At 36.7% G+C, this 16,187-nt stretch overlaps 1 protein-coding gene across 4 annotated transcripts in view; it reads left to right on the plus strand.

Annotated features, from left to right (window-relative positions):
• The window catches only part of SYT14 (synaptotagmin 14), a 91,847-nt gene extending 81,452 nt beyond the window's left edge, over positions 1–10,395 (plus strand). For all 4 annotated transcript variants that reach the window (XM_074897145.1, XM_074897147.1, XM_074897148.1 and 1 more), the window contains one exon: positions 749–10,395. In XM_074897145.1, the coding sequence (XP_074753246.1) occupies positions 749–1,062 (314 nt within the window). In that variant the 3' untranslated portion in view covers positions 1,063–10,395. The remainder of the gene's footprint in view (positions 1–748) is intronic.
• Positions 10,396–16,187: the final 5,792 nt, after the last annotated feature.

The raw sequence follows: 16,187 nt of genomic DNA on the forward strand, positions 1-16,187 counted from the left end.
TCAAATGAAAACAGAACTTCAAGAATAAGGGTTTACACCCAAATACTAACACACCCAGTGTGTGCTAACCACATTTACTTGCACCAGCTTCTTAAATGTACTTCCTAAGAGCACTGTAGAAACTATGTTTTAAGCAACCATCTTGAATTATGAAAAAACTTATTTCTCTTTAAAGGTGTATTAAATGTATTCCTTCATGAATCTAGGAATTAGGAGGGGTTTTGTATTGTGTAAGCTTCCACCTTTGAATGCATTTTGCTCTATTTTGGTTTTAAAAGTAAATAAAATTGAAAAGCCTAAAGTGAGAACCACATCCATGCAGAGATTATTCATAAGCATTTCATTCTGGCTGTTTTGGTATCATCATATCTTTTTTTTTCTCTTCATTAGTTGCCTTCATTCCACTTTGTTTATTCTTATTCTCTGAAAATTCAGTGGTATGCTTTACAGTGTTGTGGCTGTTGAAGCTTGCTAAGTGTTAATGCAATTAAATTTTGTTTTGAGCAAATAAGGGGGGACAATGGGAAGAGGATTATGAGGTATACCTTTAACCCATTTACATAGTACTGAAGCTAGTTAATTTGTAGTGTGTTTGTAATATTTTGCTTACTTGTCATCTTTCCATGTGTCCAAACTATGTGTTCAGTCAGCCTGGTATACACCATATCCTTGTACCTTCTAAATATCTCATTCTCTAAAACTTTTGTTCTAAGATATCTGACATTCCAAAATATTATTTATTTTATAGATACATATGTTAAGTTAACACTGCTGAACTCGATGGGGCAAGAAATGTCCAAATGCAAAACTTCAATCCGCCGAGGACAGCCAAATCCAGTATACAAAGAAACCTTCGTTTTCCAAGTGGCACTGTTTCAGCTTTCAGATGTGACGCTCATACTGTCTGTATATAATAAGCGCAGCATGAAACGAAAAGAGATGATAGGGTGGATTTCCTTAGGTCTCAACAGCTCAGGAGAAGATGAACTCAATCACTGGACTGAAATGAAAGAATCTAAAGGACAGCAAGTATGTAGATGGCATACTTTACTAGAATCATAGTGGACAATATAAAGTGCAGTTGTGGTTTTAAGGGAGTTTGGTCTCTTAAGATGATGATCATCCCCCGTCACAATCAACAGATTTGTTGTAGAAGTAAAAAACAAAAGTTGAGGTCAACATTCCATCGTAAAGAATGCACAACATGCAAAATGGTGGGATTTAATATATAATCTTCGCTTAGTGTCAGACACTTCCTTGGTGTCAGAGAAGCCTTGCTGTACACAGATACGTTAGCAGTTCCTCCCCCATCCACCTGATGCTGTATTTGTTTGGATTTGTTTTGTGGTTTTCAATTCAAACATTTTATGTAAGGTTCTCCAAATGAATGTAAACTCCTCCTTGTGTATTTTTTGTATTGCTCTAATACTGTAGCTTCTGACCTGCCTGTATTCAGATTAAAGGTCAATAATTTGCACTCTGAGAAAAAGTTGATGATCTGTAGAACAAAAGAAAAAAAAAATCACTGGTGGAGAACACTTAGTGATATAGCAAATATTAATATACTGTTGTTTTACACTGAGTTTCTTTTCAGGAGTTTAGTGCAAGTAAGTTTGCATTTTTTGATACGTGGTTGGTTTGAAAAATATTAGCATTGGGGCATCAGGTGAACTTTGACATCAAACTAATGTTTCTTCAATCTGTGACAGGAACGAGCTCTATATATGGCATAAATTGGGGTTTTTCCTCTTGCCCATACTTCTGCCTAATCCAAAGAGACCAGATCATTAGTTGGTCCCTTCCAAATCTCCTTAGACAGGTTGTACTGTAAAACTATGTAACTTTCTGTTGAAAGCACTTCCTGTATTCATGTATTCCAATGTAGGAAGCTCATAGAGCACGGCTTTACTAAAATATATTTTCATTAAACAAATCAATATGGTTTTCTTTAAAATGTCACCAGTTGGAAGTTAGGTTGAAAGACTGAAGGAAACAGCAACAGTTGAACTGCTCTGAACGAATGTGAAACGCTATGGCTTTTGTTGAAATAGGTATCTGTTTTAGTCTCTTTGGAGCTGTTCTAGGGACTACCATATGCTCTTTGTTAGAAGTAGGGAGCAGACCAGGACTTTTTACCTTTCTTCTTGGAGAAGAGAACATCAGTAAGGTATTTTTCTAGTGATTTGCCAGCAATTGAGTGAATGTTCACACCCAAAATAGAAGTTTGCTTTGCTTATGTTCAGGTTGGGAAATAACAACTTTCTAACAACACAATTGAGAAGCCGCAGTATCACCAAAAAGTTTGCCATCAGATAAACATTCATGGCTTCCACCAAAATTAGGCAAATATCAGTGCTTCTGAGATTCCTATTTGTCCCAAATACTTTAACTGGAATCACACTAATTTACTTACTGCTGAATCTAATTCATATTACTGAAATTGTGGATTATTGAGTAAATATTTTTAAAAAGCTTCCCAATTAAAATACTCTTTTTGCCTGTAATTGTAAGTTTCATTTACTTTTATTTGTTGCTGTATGGAAAGCAAGTGATTTTTTTTTTTCTTATAAATGATGGTGGTGTATTACTAATATGGGTCCTCACTAACTGATGGGTAAAATAATGAAATTTTGGATTTTGTTGAGAGAATTAGTGGTGGCCTAGAGCGTTCTCATTAGGACCAATGTTTTTCTCTTTAATTTCTTTATAATACCTTTGAACCATCCTGGCTTTAGCATATACAGACAGTCAAGTACAGTGAGATTGGAGACAGTGAGTATGCTATGAAAAAGGTATTTCATATGGTTCTCAAATTCTCACACTACTTAACAATTTCATTAAGTCCTTTTTAAAGGATGTATGTTGTAACTCCATTTCTTGGTTTATTTGGTGCCTTTTGAGGGGTTTATTTGCAGAGCTAGGCTTTCAGGTTTTGTTGATTTAAAGATTTAAAACATTATTACAGGCTTTGGTTTTTTTCCTGGTATTGTGCTGCTGCTTCATTTACAGAAACTTTATTTACTAAATACAAATAATACAGAAACTTTCTTTAAACAGGAATGGTCTTGCAGTAATACAATACAAGTTGTCTCTCTCAGTCCTTTTTGTTGCTCAGGTTGTGAAATGTAATGTTGAGTGTAGAATTTAACAAAAAAATGAACATTAACTTTATATGCATAAGGAAAATTCTCAGATTTTCCCTATTCTTTCAGCTTTCCATACAATAGAAACACTGACTCAGAAGCTGTTCAAAAGCAATTTTTCAGTGGATGTCAAGTGTTTTCACTCATTCTGTTTGTGGATATTTGGATGCTCTTTTCTACAGCTGAAAGTTGTCTCTTGATAGTTGTCTCTTTGTACAGGTTTTGCTTTGTAAAATAATGCACAGTATTTAACAGTAAGAACTGAACAAAATAATTCCAGTGAAGACTATACTTAACATCACCACTAAGCAAATGAAGAAGTCATGTTTGGAAGGTGCAGCAAATAACCTCTTACAGAACTAAACTAAACTAGGTTGCATTGCTTCAATTTTACATCTAACCATTCAGATTTCTAAGGCACTGAAATCTTAGTTTAAACACAGCAGAGATTTATAGTAGTCTGTGTTGGGCACATTTGGGAAGAGGAATCTCTTTCTAGATCATGTTCCCAAGGTATCCGGGTCTGGTCTGTGCTTCACAGAGATTTGGCTTGGTTTTATACTGTACAAAGGCTGGGAACTGAATGTATAAAGAAGGGAAATGAATGTTAAATTCTGAGGCAGTAGAATATGGATTTGCCATTCAAAACCAGTAATACCAGTAATTGGATTTGCCCTGGGATTTTTGAGTTAGTTATAGTATCAATAGCTTTCATGTTATTTTTTCTCCCTAGATCCTGTTCTTATGATTTGTTTGTGATTCTGTTTTCATACTGCTTTATGCAAACCTATACTTTTGTATTTGAAATCTGCCTTTAGATATTGGGGTTTTTTAAATCTTGCATAAGGGCTTATACATACAGTATGGTTTTGGTCATTCAGTTATGTCTTAGGCATGGGAAAGAATTTCTAAAGAACAAAGTATCAGAAACAAATCAGAGGCATTGGTGTTTTCCTCAGAGCCGTCTGCGCTTTTTTTTCATAGCTTTTTGTTGTTCACCTTTGTTCAGAAGTACAGTAAGTGCTTGGAAGAGTTTATCAAACTAATTACTTTGCTGTGTGCCAATATACCATGTAGAGATAAAGTTCTTGAATTGAATCTGTTTCTTGTCAGTGTAGCCTTAAATAATTATAGAACAATGACATTCTTACAGATTCTATTCTTGAAAATATTGCATTCTTGATCAATTTTATTTAATGTTTAGAACATTTCACATGGGTCTTCTTAAGGTATTATGAATATAAAAAATTGGTTAGTTCCTTTCTGTAGTAAGGGCAAGATTGTGAAGGGCAGTCTAGGCGAGCACAAAACCGTTGCGCAGAAGGATGAGAGGTTGTACAGTGTCTGCAGGACATCATTGTCTTCCACACACATGGAGGCAAGGAGTCAGCAGAGCCATGCTTCTGTTCCCCAATCAGCCAGGTAGCACAGGCAAGGAGGATAGTACTGGTAAGATTCAAAGCTTGGTCCCCAAGGCACTGCCTCACGCTCAGGACTTAAGACATCCACGCTGTAACCACACTGTGAGGTCTGACTGCAGAGACAGAAGTTAGGCAAGGTTTAAGTGCTGCTACTGGAGAAATACGACATAATTTCTAAATCCAGTTCAAGTCCTCTAACTTCATTAATAATTAGATGTTGAAATACGGTGAGCCCTTGGAATGACTGCGTGTCTTCTTACTGGAGCTGAACGTTTATCAGTTAAGACAGTACTTGAGCTGAAAACAGATTTTATGGCATTCACCATAAGAAATACTTTCACCTGTAAATTTTTGCAACCATTCCTGATGGCAGATGCAGTGCCAGCATCAGTATCTTCCCATTTTTTCACACCTTTGGAGTAACTTTTTTTGTTGTCTAAAATTTGTGTTTGTGTTACTGGTTTGTTCTCTTTTATCCCTAATGACTTGCTCCTGCAAACTCCCCAGCACCCTGAGAAGCTGTCTGTGGCAGTCACTGGACCTCAGAAGTCAAGGGCACTCTGCACCACTTACAATAAGGTATTGGTGCAAAATTCCTGTGACCTGCCCAACTGCCTAAGATTTCTGAAATGTTTTAATATAGTGAAGCAGAAGAAAATATTTTTCCTTGAAGGAGATGTTTTAATGTAGGAATTTTATACAGATTGCTCTTACACATGCAAGTTTTAACAAAAAGTCTGCAGTAAAATCAGAGAATGAGGTTTGAGGGGAAACATTTTGGCCTGGCTGTTCCACCTTGAAGCTAACAGCAGAATTCCCTTTCATTTAACTGGAAGTTGTACTGAGCCGTTTACTTATTCGTCACACTTTTCTGGAGGAAAAAAAGCTGTCCTGTTTAAAGCAGTCTTTAAAATTATGGCTTGTCACCTGTAAGGCAGACTGACTTCCTCCTGTAGTTGAATTCTCAGTAACAGCTAAACATCCATTTAATTCTCACACTGATGTGCATGCTTGCCTGCCATTAATGTTAATGAGAGGAGCCCATGGGCATCAACAGGGGAGGAGACCTGACCCTGAAGGTGTGAAGTGCAATGGGATCAGTGGGTTAGAGCAGTGGCGCAGCATGGCAGCTGCAATACAATCCCACAAATGGGATTTCGATTATGAATGGAGGTAAAAAACCAAATATCCGTATGCTGTCACAAACTTGTTATTTAATCATTATCTCTTATTTTTGTTTCTTCTTTTCCTCAGCTTCTGAAATATTTTCAAAACTTAATATTAAAAATGTTGAAGCAATCCCCAAACATCTTGATCCTTTTAACTGGAACATTCAGCAAAGTTTATTGTTAGAACGAGCCATCAAGAATGTTCTGTATTTTTGGTCTATTTAACTCAACTGCCAGATTTTGTAGTGCATCACAGCTGGATTTCAGACTACTTTGTTCCGATGGTAGTTTTTGAGGGGAAAGTCACAGGAGCATTTGCTTGTCAGTGAATCAATGCCTGATGAAGAGTTGTCATCTGGGAGCGAGAGCATTAAAATTAGAGATGGCTTCATACAGTGGCAGCAACAGTGACTCAAATTCACTCTTGAAGCCGTGTGGCCCTCGGAGGGCCTTACTCAGAGAAAGTGTGACGTGAATTGTGGGAGTTCATACATTCAAAGCAGCACCAGCCTGTGTGGGCATTCCATGGCTTCTAACCTAGTGTATTTTACAGATGGAAACAGGGTAGGTGCTGTTTATTTGCCTAGGGTGAGTACCAACAGGCCTACATAGTTTAGCCTTAAGAACTTATCACTGCCTCTGCTTAAGTTCAAGCAGGGTTTCTTCCTTTCTGCAGACTATGCAGAGATCTTGTGCACCCAGTGTATCTGCTTATATTATGCCTGTGACTATGGCACAGTTATATTAATGCTAGCAAGCATAGTTCACACGTAACATGGTGTGACTGAATAAATGGGTCTGATACGTGCTGGATCAGGTTTTGCTGTGCCAGCTTATGCTGTTGTAATACAGAAATAAGATCCTTACGCAGAGGAATGTGCCAGGAGTCAGGAAAGTGGGTAGTATTGCTCCTGTAGGAATGAAGACCGGGAAACAGCTATGCCCAGAAAATGGGCAAGGCTCGCCTAATAGCAGGGAGAATTAATTCACTTCCTTGGAAGCATCTACTGGTTGAGCTGACATAAAGCCTTCAAAAGGTGCCTGTCTCTGAGGACCCTGCTCAGGAGTGTAGAAGCAGTAATAGTATACCACTGAAGGAATACCTCATGGACATTCAGGGATGTAATTAACGTCATCCTTGTTTTCTCATATATCAAGACAGGAGTCTTGCCCGTTGTATCAAGTTAATTGTTTTTTTTGTTGTGGACATTTCCCCTGTGGACATTCACTGCATGCCAAGGGTCTAAAGTGGATTGCTTTATAACTTTTGGTTCATCTCCAAATCATGAGTTTGAATGAGTTCACAGAATTAACTGGAAGCATTATCATAGCTTTGAGATGTAATCTCTAGGCCATAGTGCAAGCAAGGAGCAGGGCTTTGAACAAGCTTTGATAGTAAATTTTTCAAATGGCTTATGATGACGTTTTAAGAAATTTCTAAGCAGTTGAATGTATTAGGGAATATTTACAAAAAAGGAGATAGAGCAATGATCTTTTTTTACTATACAGCTAGTTTGCTGTCCTTTCCAGTAAACCACAAGGTTCATTAGTGCTCAGTACTGTTTCATTTACAATAACTGTTTTTAATGTGATTTTCATGAAAAAGTGTAATTAGTGAAACCTTTTATTGAATTTTTCCCTTTCTTTGCTTTTTTTAAGGAGATATTTCTCCTTATATAGTATATATACTTTCTTACAGAGCTTTCTTACCTATTTTTATATAAGATGATTTAACAATGTAAAATTAAATGCTCTATGAGCAAGCTATATCACTGTTACGCAATCTAAAGTGCTAATATAACGACTAAGGGCCTGAACCTACTGCCTTTTACTCAGGTCCTGGTTTAACCACATGTCTTTCATGCTGTGTAGTACCTTTCCCTATAAGCAGTTCCCTCCCTTTCTCCAGGAGGACTCAAGAGAAAGGCACTATTAACATGAGTAACAGTGGTAAAACTGAGCCTCCTCTCCATTCTTAGCAGGACATCTGTCATCAGTAAAGGCTGCTGGCTCTGTCCCAAAAGTATAGTTATAGACTATAGTTCCCTTGATCTTCAGTAATTTTGAACTTGCTTTCTAGTGACTATAAGCTAATAACTGATCATAGTGAATAGAAATATTGGATTGTGCTGTTATCAGCAAGATTTTAAAAATGTGTTTCACATTTTAATTCATTCTTTTATTGGGGTATAAGGAATTGGTTTTGTGAAGCATTATATTGCATAGAGATAGCACACATTCATGGTATTTTTAAAAAGTATGAAATATACAGTATGTAGCATTTTCTTGCATACTTTTATACTGCCTGTATGCCACCGATACACTCGGTGCCTTCTTTCTTTTGTATAAAACTAATACGTAGGAAAACTAAAGTTATGGTGTATAAGCAATGTCACTGCAACTGAAGAGATGTCTTAACCTGATTATTCCTAGTACAGGAGGTTTCAAACGGCAGTTCAGTTCAACACAATGCATTTCTTTGAATTTGAAGCTTTCCCCTTTCCTTCCTTGCCCCCCTTTCCAAGAAACCTCCTCATATGACTGTTTATTCTTAATTGATTCCTGTGTCTGATGTAAGTCACATGGTGTTAACCAAAGAACCAAGTCTGTTTCTAATTCTTTGGACAAATGATGTTTGGACTTGCTGTTACTTAAAGACACAAATGATAAAATGGATCTTTTTGAACAAATATAAAATAGGCTTCTGTAAATGTGACTCATAGCTGAAAATTCAAGATACCTCTTTTTTTTGACTGGTTGTGCATTGTTGTATCAGTAGCAAAGTGTTTGAGTTGTATTTCTTTGTGCATTTGAATCAAAGTCCCATCACAAGCAAAAATATAAGTCGGTCAGTGCTGTCAAAATAGCTTGTTTTACTCATTTTATACCTATATCTGAAGTGTGCAACTTTGAGAACAGATTCAGCTTTTCTGTGTCTTGAAGTCCTGATATTATATAATAACTGTCTAGTGTGTGCTGGTCTTAAAGAAACAGACTCATGCTGCATTGTATGTACATTTCCTACCAGTATCCCTTTGTTGTGTAATTTATGTAATATAACAGTTTTCAACTACTGTTTCAACTTGAAATTCCTTAAATTTCAGTGCATGTATAGCCTTAAACATTTAAGACACCAAGCACAGTTTTAATGGGAATAGGTTATATTTGCAAGTCCTGTTTGGCACAGAAGTCAGAGAACTATTTTTATATATCAGAGGCTGTAGAAAATGAGTCTATTGCAGTCATGTTATCAACCATGCTCCTAATGATATGCAATTTTTAAGAAAGCATTTTTGCTGAAGTTTTTAGAGGTGAAATATCAGTGCTTTTTCTTTATTTCCTTTCTTGAATTTGCTTATTTTGTTTTCATACTTTCATTTCTGTACAGAACCTTGGAGCCCCTAATTAATGTCCATGACTGAATTCACCCCTATTTTCAGAATTCCTTGATCTGCTTTTCTTCTCTGCTACATTAAGCTGAATAAGCAGTAATTAAAATTCTCTGAAAAAAAAAATTTTTTAATATATTTTGTCAGTAACATAATTAGAGCAAATGACTGTTTGCAACTGTTTATGCAGATTATTAAAGTTTTAGGACTTTGTTTGAAACTGTCATAATCTAGATGAAGGCATACGCTTCATGGCATTTCAGTCCACAGCAGGTGAAAACAGGAGTCCTGGTGATGAATGTGCAGATCCTGCATATTGGGTGTCAGATTTTAAATCCCCAGAGGGATTTGTAATTAAGTGTCACATTGTATCTACAGTATCTCCAGTTGTGTGTCACCAGATACTTGTGGTTTTGCTTTGTTTTCTTTATTATTACCTAGCAAAAAACTACTTTTATCATTTTGTGCTACTGTATATTAATCTTGAGGGTTTCCAGTACGCAAGGTTGGTTTAATGTTGTCAGTTCTCTTTTTGTAAAAAAAGCTGGACTTTCAGCACATGCATGTCATTACTGTTCTGATTTTGGGGAGAGGCAGAATGCCACCAGCTGGTTTAAGTTATACTTACCTGTACAGCACAGGTAACTTTAATGCCATGTTAGTTTGATTAAAACATGCTATAGTATATTTTCAAATCATGGATCTGTCACAACATTAAAATAGTCATTTTGCATATCTGAAGCTTTGCAGCTGTGGATTTGTGTTTTGTTTGTTCTGTTTGTATTGATTACTCTGTGAAATGTATTGTCAGTTTGAGAAATGGTATGGGTATCCTTTGGTTATTTCAAAGTATTTTCTGTATGTGGAATCAGCTTTTTGCATGTGAACTTCATTGCTGGAAAGTATTTGGAAAAAAAAAAAAAAAAGGAAAAATCACTTTTAAAACTGGTTGTTGTCACTTTCCTTTGGAATTCATTAGATTGTAAAAAAATGTAATAGGCTTCACTGTTCGGAAGATAGTAACGCTTGGTGAACCATTTGAACTGCTGTCTGCATTGAAGAAAATAAAAACTTTTTTTATTTTGGCCAGCTAACTAATCCTAGCCCTTACACACTTTTTGGCTCCACTTCCAAATGTCCTGTTTCCCCAGTTCCTTTTCTGTTTCTCACAGTCTTTGTTGATATCATGAATCTTATACTTAGAGAGTTTTAAATTAACCAGTGTGATAACGTTCTGACAAATATGATGTGTATACTGGCAAATAAAGACACACTCAGGTGATCATTCCGATTGACTTTATACAGTTTTCTTCTGGGGTCAACTGCAATTCCCTCTGCTTCTTTGTCCCACATATATTTCTCAGGAAAGATCTCATCTAACATATTTATGCTTCACTTCCACTTTCTACGGAATAAGTAGGCTGAAATAATTGAGGTTTGATTTAAACATGAAAGAACACTTTCCGTAAGTAACAATTACAAATTTACTGTGGTCCAGCTTAGGTCTTCTATAATATCCTCTCATGACTTTTATGGTATGCATTAGAAAAAACTTTCTGGGCTGTCATGGCAGCTCTGCTTTAGGATGTGCCTGAATATATGTATGTTTTAATACATATTAGCGTACATGAAAAAAAAGGATTGTTACAACAATTAAAGCATCTTTTCCTATCCTAAATGTAGGAAGACTTAATATAAAAAGCTTCTATCATTTCTTCCCTTTTCTGCAGATGAAAGGAGCATAGCCCAGTGACTTTTACCAGCTGAAAGTGGAGAGGGGCGCATTTCTTTGCTATATGATCCTGATGATCTGGACTCATCATCTGTGCAAATTCTAGGAGGACTTCTGCAAATATAACGTGTTACTTGCTGCTGTTAAGGCTGGCATTTTCAAAAGGCTATACGCTTAAAAATAACACATCATTCCATATGGAGATTGGTATATATTTAGTACTTGAGAAACTTCAAGAGGAGCACTTACGTTGTGTCCATATTCTTGAGATGTCGCAAGATATTTGGTACCCTTGTCTATCAGACAAAAAAACAAAACAAAACACGAAACAACCAAAACAAAACCAAATGTTTTTTCTCCAGGTTATATGAGATCTGTGAAAAGGTTTTAATGTGAATTATTAGTTACTTGTTTAAAAAATGAGGATATATGAAACTGTGAAAACATGGCAGAACAAATGAAATAGATATGTTATATGTATGGTGATAGTTCATCTTTTATGAACAGCCATTTTCTACTCAAAGATAACAGAAAAAGAGAGTTAATACACCTGTGAATCACATTCAGCTTTCAGATGGTGCATGTGTGGCACCTTTCAGTCACCCATGTTTCATGCATGTAGCTGAGCAGAATTAAATGTGATGCTCATAGTTGTTAAACACTTTGTTGTGCAACACTAATTGCTTCAGAAAGGTAAATCCAAGTTACATCACTCCTTTGCAGGTACAGCTTAACCTGTCAAAAGTTTTTTCTGAATAGTTGTCTTCATGTGGCAAATTCCACATTAGATAGTATTTAAAATTGCTTTCAAGTCACTAGTTCCTTGTTTCCAAAAACTCCTGTGGGTACAGGCTATTTAGCATTTTTCCTGGTGAAATTCATAGCATGTATTTTCTTTCTCTAGTATTTTTGTTTTTACAGTCCAGCCGTGCATTTCTAATTTAATGTTCAGTTCGTATTAGACATTTCCTTTTCGTCATCAATAACTTCCCCAAAATTAATGAGACCATTACTAAGGCATTTTGTTACCTGCTAATCATTTTGAGTAGCTACATTTCAGTACAGAAGTTCTAAAAAACAAATTTGCTGTTGTATCAGCATTAAGAATAGTAAGGATTGAAGAAAGCAAAAATTGCAGAAATGAAATAAACTCTCATCAAGTAAGATCATGTAACAAATCAGCTGGGCTTTAGATAAATGATTTATTATTAAATTCAAACCTCTAATATGTTTGTGTGTTCTGAGTGTAGTTTACACTGGTTTGTTTTCCACTTAATTAGAAGCCTTACATTTCATCTTATTAATAATGAAAATCCCCTTGTCAAATTGTGTAAGATCATGTTGAACTAATATGTATATTTCAGAGGCGCAATAAAATCTCCCCTCATAGCCTTTCATATTCTTTCATTGCATTATGCAAAAATGACATTCTGCTTTTAATTTTGCTAGTGTGAAATAAGAAAACTTCAAATCATCTTTCATTCCCGGTTGAGAAAGTTCTGGTTTCAAGAACTGCGATGAAGATAGTTCAACCACTGTAGCCCGCTGTTCATAATTAAAGGTTAGCTATAAACAGAAATTCAGAATACCAGGCCAACTCAGCTTTATTAATGTAACAAATAAGAGAATAAAAGATAATAATCAGTCAATAATCAAAGCTTAAGTTATATCCTGTCATCTCAGTTCTTGCTGCAGTGGTTCAACAGTTCAGAAGCAGAGCAGGCTCAAACACACTAAAGGAGACTGATTTGTACTCCATTTGTTTATTAGAGTTAAGTACACATTTTCCATCTCACAGCATTTTCATCTGCCTACGCAAAGACCTAAAGTACCAATAGACTAAAATGTCAGTCACACAAGCCTTTGCTAATTAATGCCTTCACCAGAAAATGTCTGGCATTCTTAGGAAATCAGGGAGATATAGAACATAGAGATCATTCATATTTATATATATTAAAAAAAAAAGGCAGGAAAAAGAAAAGCCCTTTAATCAGCTATTTTAAAAAGCTCCACATCAGTCAGCTAGGCTAAAGGTCATGAAAATGTAGCTAGATCTAAGTAACCCTTGGTGACAAATCATCCCCCAAGCTTATTGCAGTTTCCTGAGGCAGTGTAGAACACTTTGGAGCACACAAGCCAGGCCAGTAGGCTAAGCAATAGCATTAACCATTCAGCCTTCACCATCTGTTATACATACAGCCAACCTGACAGTTGGGATGAAGTCGTTCCTGTATGTTTCCTTATTTCCAAGCACATGCTTTTTTCCCACAGAAGGCTTGCCAGAGAATACAAACTACTGTCATTGACAGCACCGGTGTATATTGTAAAGTAGTAGCATTGATTGGGAAATGGTAGTTAGGCTGTTCCCAGACTCTTGAGCATACCTGTCAGTAAAGCAGGGCCAGGGCGTGGTGACATTTGTTGGTCTAACTATGGGACAGGAAATCAGGAATACCCCTGTAATTCCACATTTGATGCAGACTGGCTTTGTAGCCTGAGCTGATTTACTTGGCCCTTATTGCTAGAATTCCCATTTTCTTCCATGTCATTGATACATCCAGGCACTAAATGACTTGTCATACTATTGAATTAATCTGTAAACCCAATACACATCTGTTCTTCTCTTGATAGATAGTATGAAATACTCTCTCTAAAGCATTACTATATAGAAATTGTTGCATGTGGTATTATAGTCAGAAGAATGCTTTTCTGCTTGTGCTTAAACATGCTGAATATGTATGCCGAATACCTTAGTTATGCAGCCTTCTTGTGATTATTGCTATCAACAAGAGTCACTGAAGGATCAGGATAAAGCCTAAGAAGATTTTTTAAAAGTTTTCAGTGGGATCAGTTCCCCAGTGTGACTGAATTAGAGCCTAAATGAGTGCCAGTGTCAGCGCAAGGGGGAGAGTGGAAGTGCACAGCTGGAGCTGAGCTGTCCTTTCCCTGGCAAACCACACTTATCTCAGCTAAATGTGATGCTGAAACCACTACCTGAGAAAGCTGTTATGAATATGGAGGCATTTCACAATCCTGACTGTTGCCTGTGAGGCGTTTATCCAACCACTTCTCATTCTAAAAAAATCTTGTAAAAATTGTTAGAAGTGAAATCCATAAGGGCAGGCAGAAATGAGTCTGAATACTTTTGAAACACCTTAGTCATTTTAATGGGACAGAAATTGCTATTTGGTTCTGGTATAATGCATCCTTTAAAAAAAAAAAAAATCAATTAGAAAATGTATAGCAACGTCATCATTTAAAATTCTGTACTTTTAATACAGTTGATGTTATTTCAGGGGTTCTCCTAAACCTCTGACAACACTCCCTCTTTTATTTTTTTTCCCCCTTCTTCCACCCCCACAACACTGGGGCAGGATCTGCTTCAGGGACAGAGGTTGCCCTTGTGATCTGACACAAGAGTCACTGCAGAAGGATGGCACTGTCGGTGCTTGTACCCCAGGGAGCCCTTTGAGAGGATGGGTGGTGGTGTGTGAGCGATGTGGGAGCACCAGCACCACCAGGAAGCAGAGAGAGAGCAATTGCCAAAGGTAATTCAAAAGCAGGTGATTCCAGACAGTCTGTGAAGATCCAAGAATGCTGGTACCCAAGCCACCGCAAGTCTCATTGTGCAGATTTGCTCCTCCACTTCCTTGGCTTTTCCATGGAATGGGGTGATCTGCCCTTGGGCAAGCATTTCACTGCCAGAAATATTTCAAGGAATTGTTCTTCTCTGAATGCATATCCTACTCTCTCTAATTATGAATAGTATTTCACTGAAAGCTTTCTCAAAAGGTAGACATGCGGCATAAGATCTATTATGTCAACAGCCTGAAATACAGATACACTGAAACTGCTCATTGACATTCTGGGCAATCCAAATTAAGCATCCCCAGTAAATGCTGCAATCAAAGGAACAAAAGCTGTAAAATGATTCAATGAATTTATAGTCCATGTAACCACTGGAAGACAAACATTTCTGCCTTGTACAAAAAGTAGAGATGTTGTAGTTTATGCAAAGGGGTGGATCTGAAAAAAATTTAACACATCGTGGTGGTCTGCAGTTAGATCTTCAGCCTTCACTTGTAGCCACTAACTCTATTTGTCAGTGAATTTCTCAGCAAATTATTGAACGTGATTTTACCGGGTTTCTTTTCCAGATACAATGTGGAGCTATGCTTTTCACTTTAGTATTTCCTTTTGTAAGTGGATATCGAAACATTTAACAAATACTAATTGCAGTATATAGTCCTGTCTCAAGGGAGTGTAGTGACATTCTTAACCTAACCCTGAACGGAGCCAGTTTGAAGATGAAGCCCAGAAAGCTCTTAGCAGTTCAAGCCACTGCTACTCACCAGTTTAAGGGAGGAGGCAAATACATCAATCCTAATTTAATGGGAGAATTTTCAGGTAGACAGTAATTGAGTTGGAATTTGGCCAAAGCCTTGAGGTTAAGGAACCTACTCTTACAAAATATATTAGAGGATCTTTAATGAAGGCAAGCAATTGAGATCACAGTTTCATCTCTTCTGCAAGGGATAGAAGAAAATGCTTATTTCCGTCCAGAAATACTATGCTGCCTGTAATCAGGCTGGGGCACTGAAAAAAATATACCACCTTCTGAAACACTAGAACTGTTTTCTCAACAAAGATCTCAGTATGTTGACCTGTAGGAGGAGTAGCTGGCTCACGCATTTTAGTAATAACCCTCACATCAACACTGTGAAATAGCCACTAAGCAAGTAAAGAAATCCTTAACAAAATTGAATTTACTTACACTGAATTCAACTAAGTTGTACTTTTTTCCCTTTTTTGTCTCAGAAATCTTGCTGATTTGCAGAATAATTTTGAACAAGTTTATTCAGCTCTTCAGATAGATAGACTGGACAAAAGGAAGGTCTCCAGGCTTGCTGTTTTCCATAGGTAGATATTTCCATATCGATCAGTTATTTTGGATTTCTTACATATATTTATTTCTAAATATAGCTAATGGTTGGGGAAATCAGCGTAAAAATGCAGGAAAATTGATGCTTAACAGATACTAGAATTATTTGCCTTTGAAGCTCTCTGGGTGAAAAGAATTGTGTCAGCGTGCTGAAGTCCAGAATATAAGTTACTGTATGTACAGAGTAGATTACATTTTGTTATTTTAAATCACCTCTAGTGTGTGATACTTTATCAGCTGAATTAGAAGTCCCTTGAAAGGAACAGCCACTAAAATGCATATGAAGGTATCTACTTCGGAGATTAAAAAAAATATACAAGTGCAACTTTAGGTGAATGCTTAAATCCTTTAATATGGAATTTGAAATGTTGATAGCTTGTGCTGCCTTGCA

This window comes from Athene noctua, chromosome 1, assembly GCF_965140245.1.
Source record: "Athene noctua chromosome 1, bAthNoc1.hap1.1, whole genome shotgun sequence".
Taxonomy (NCBI): Eukaryota; Metazoa; Chordata; class Aves; order Strigiformes; family Strigidae; genus Athene; species Athene noctua.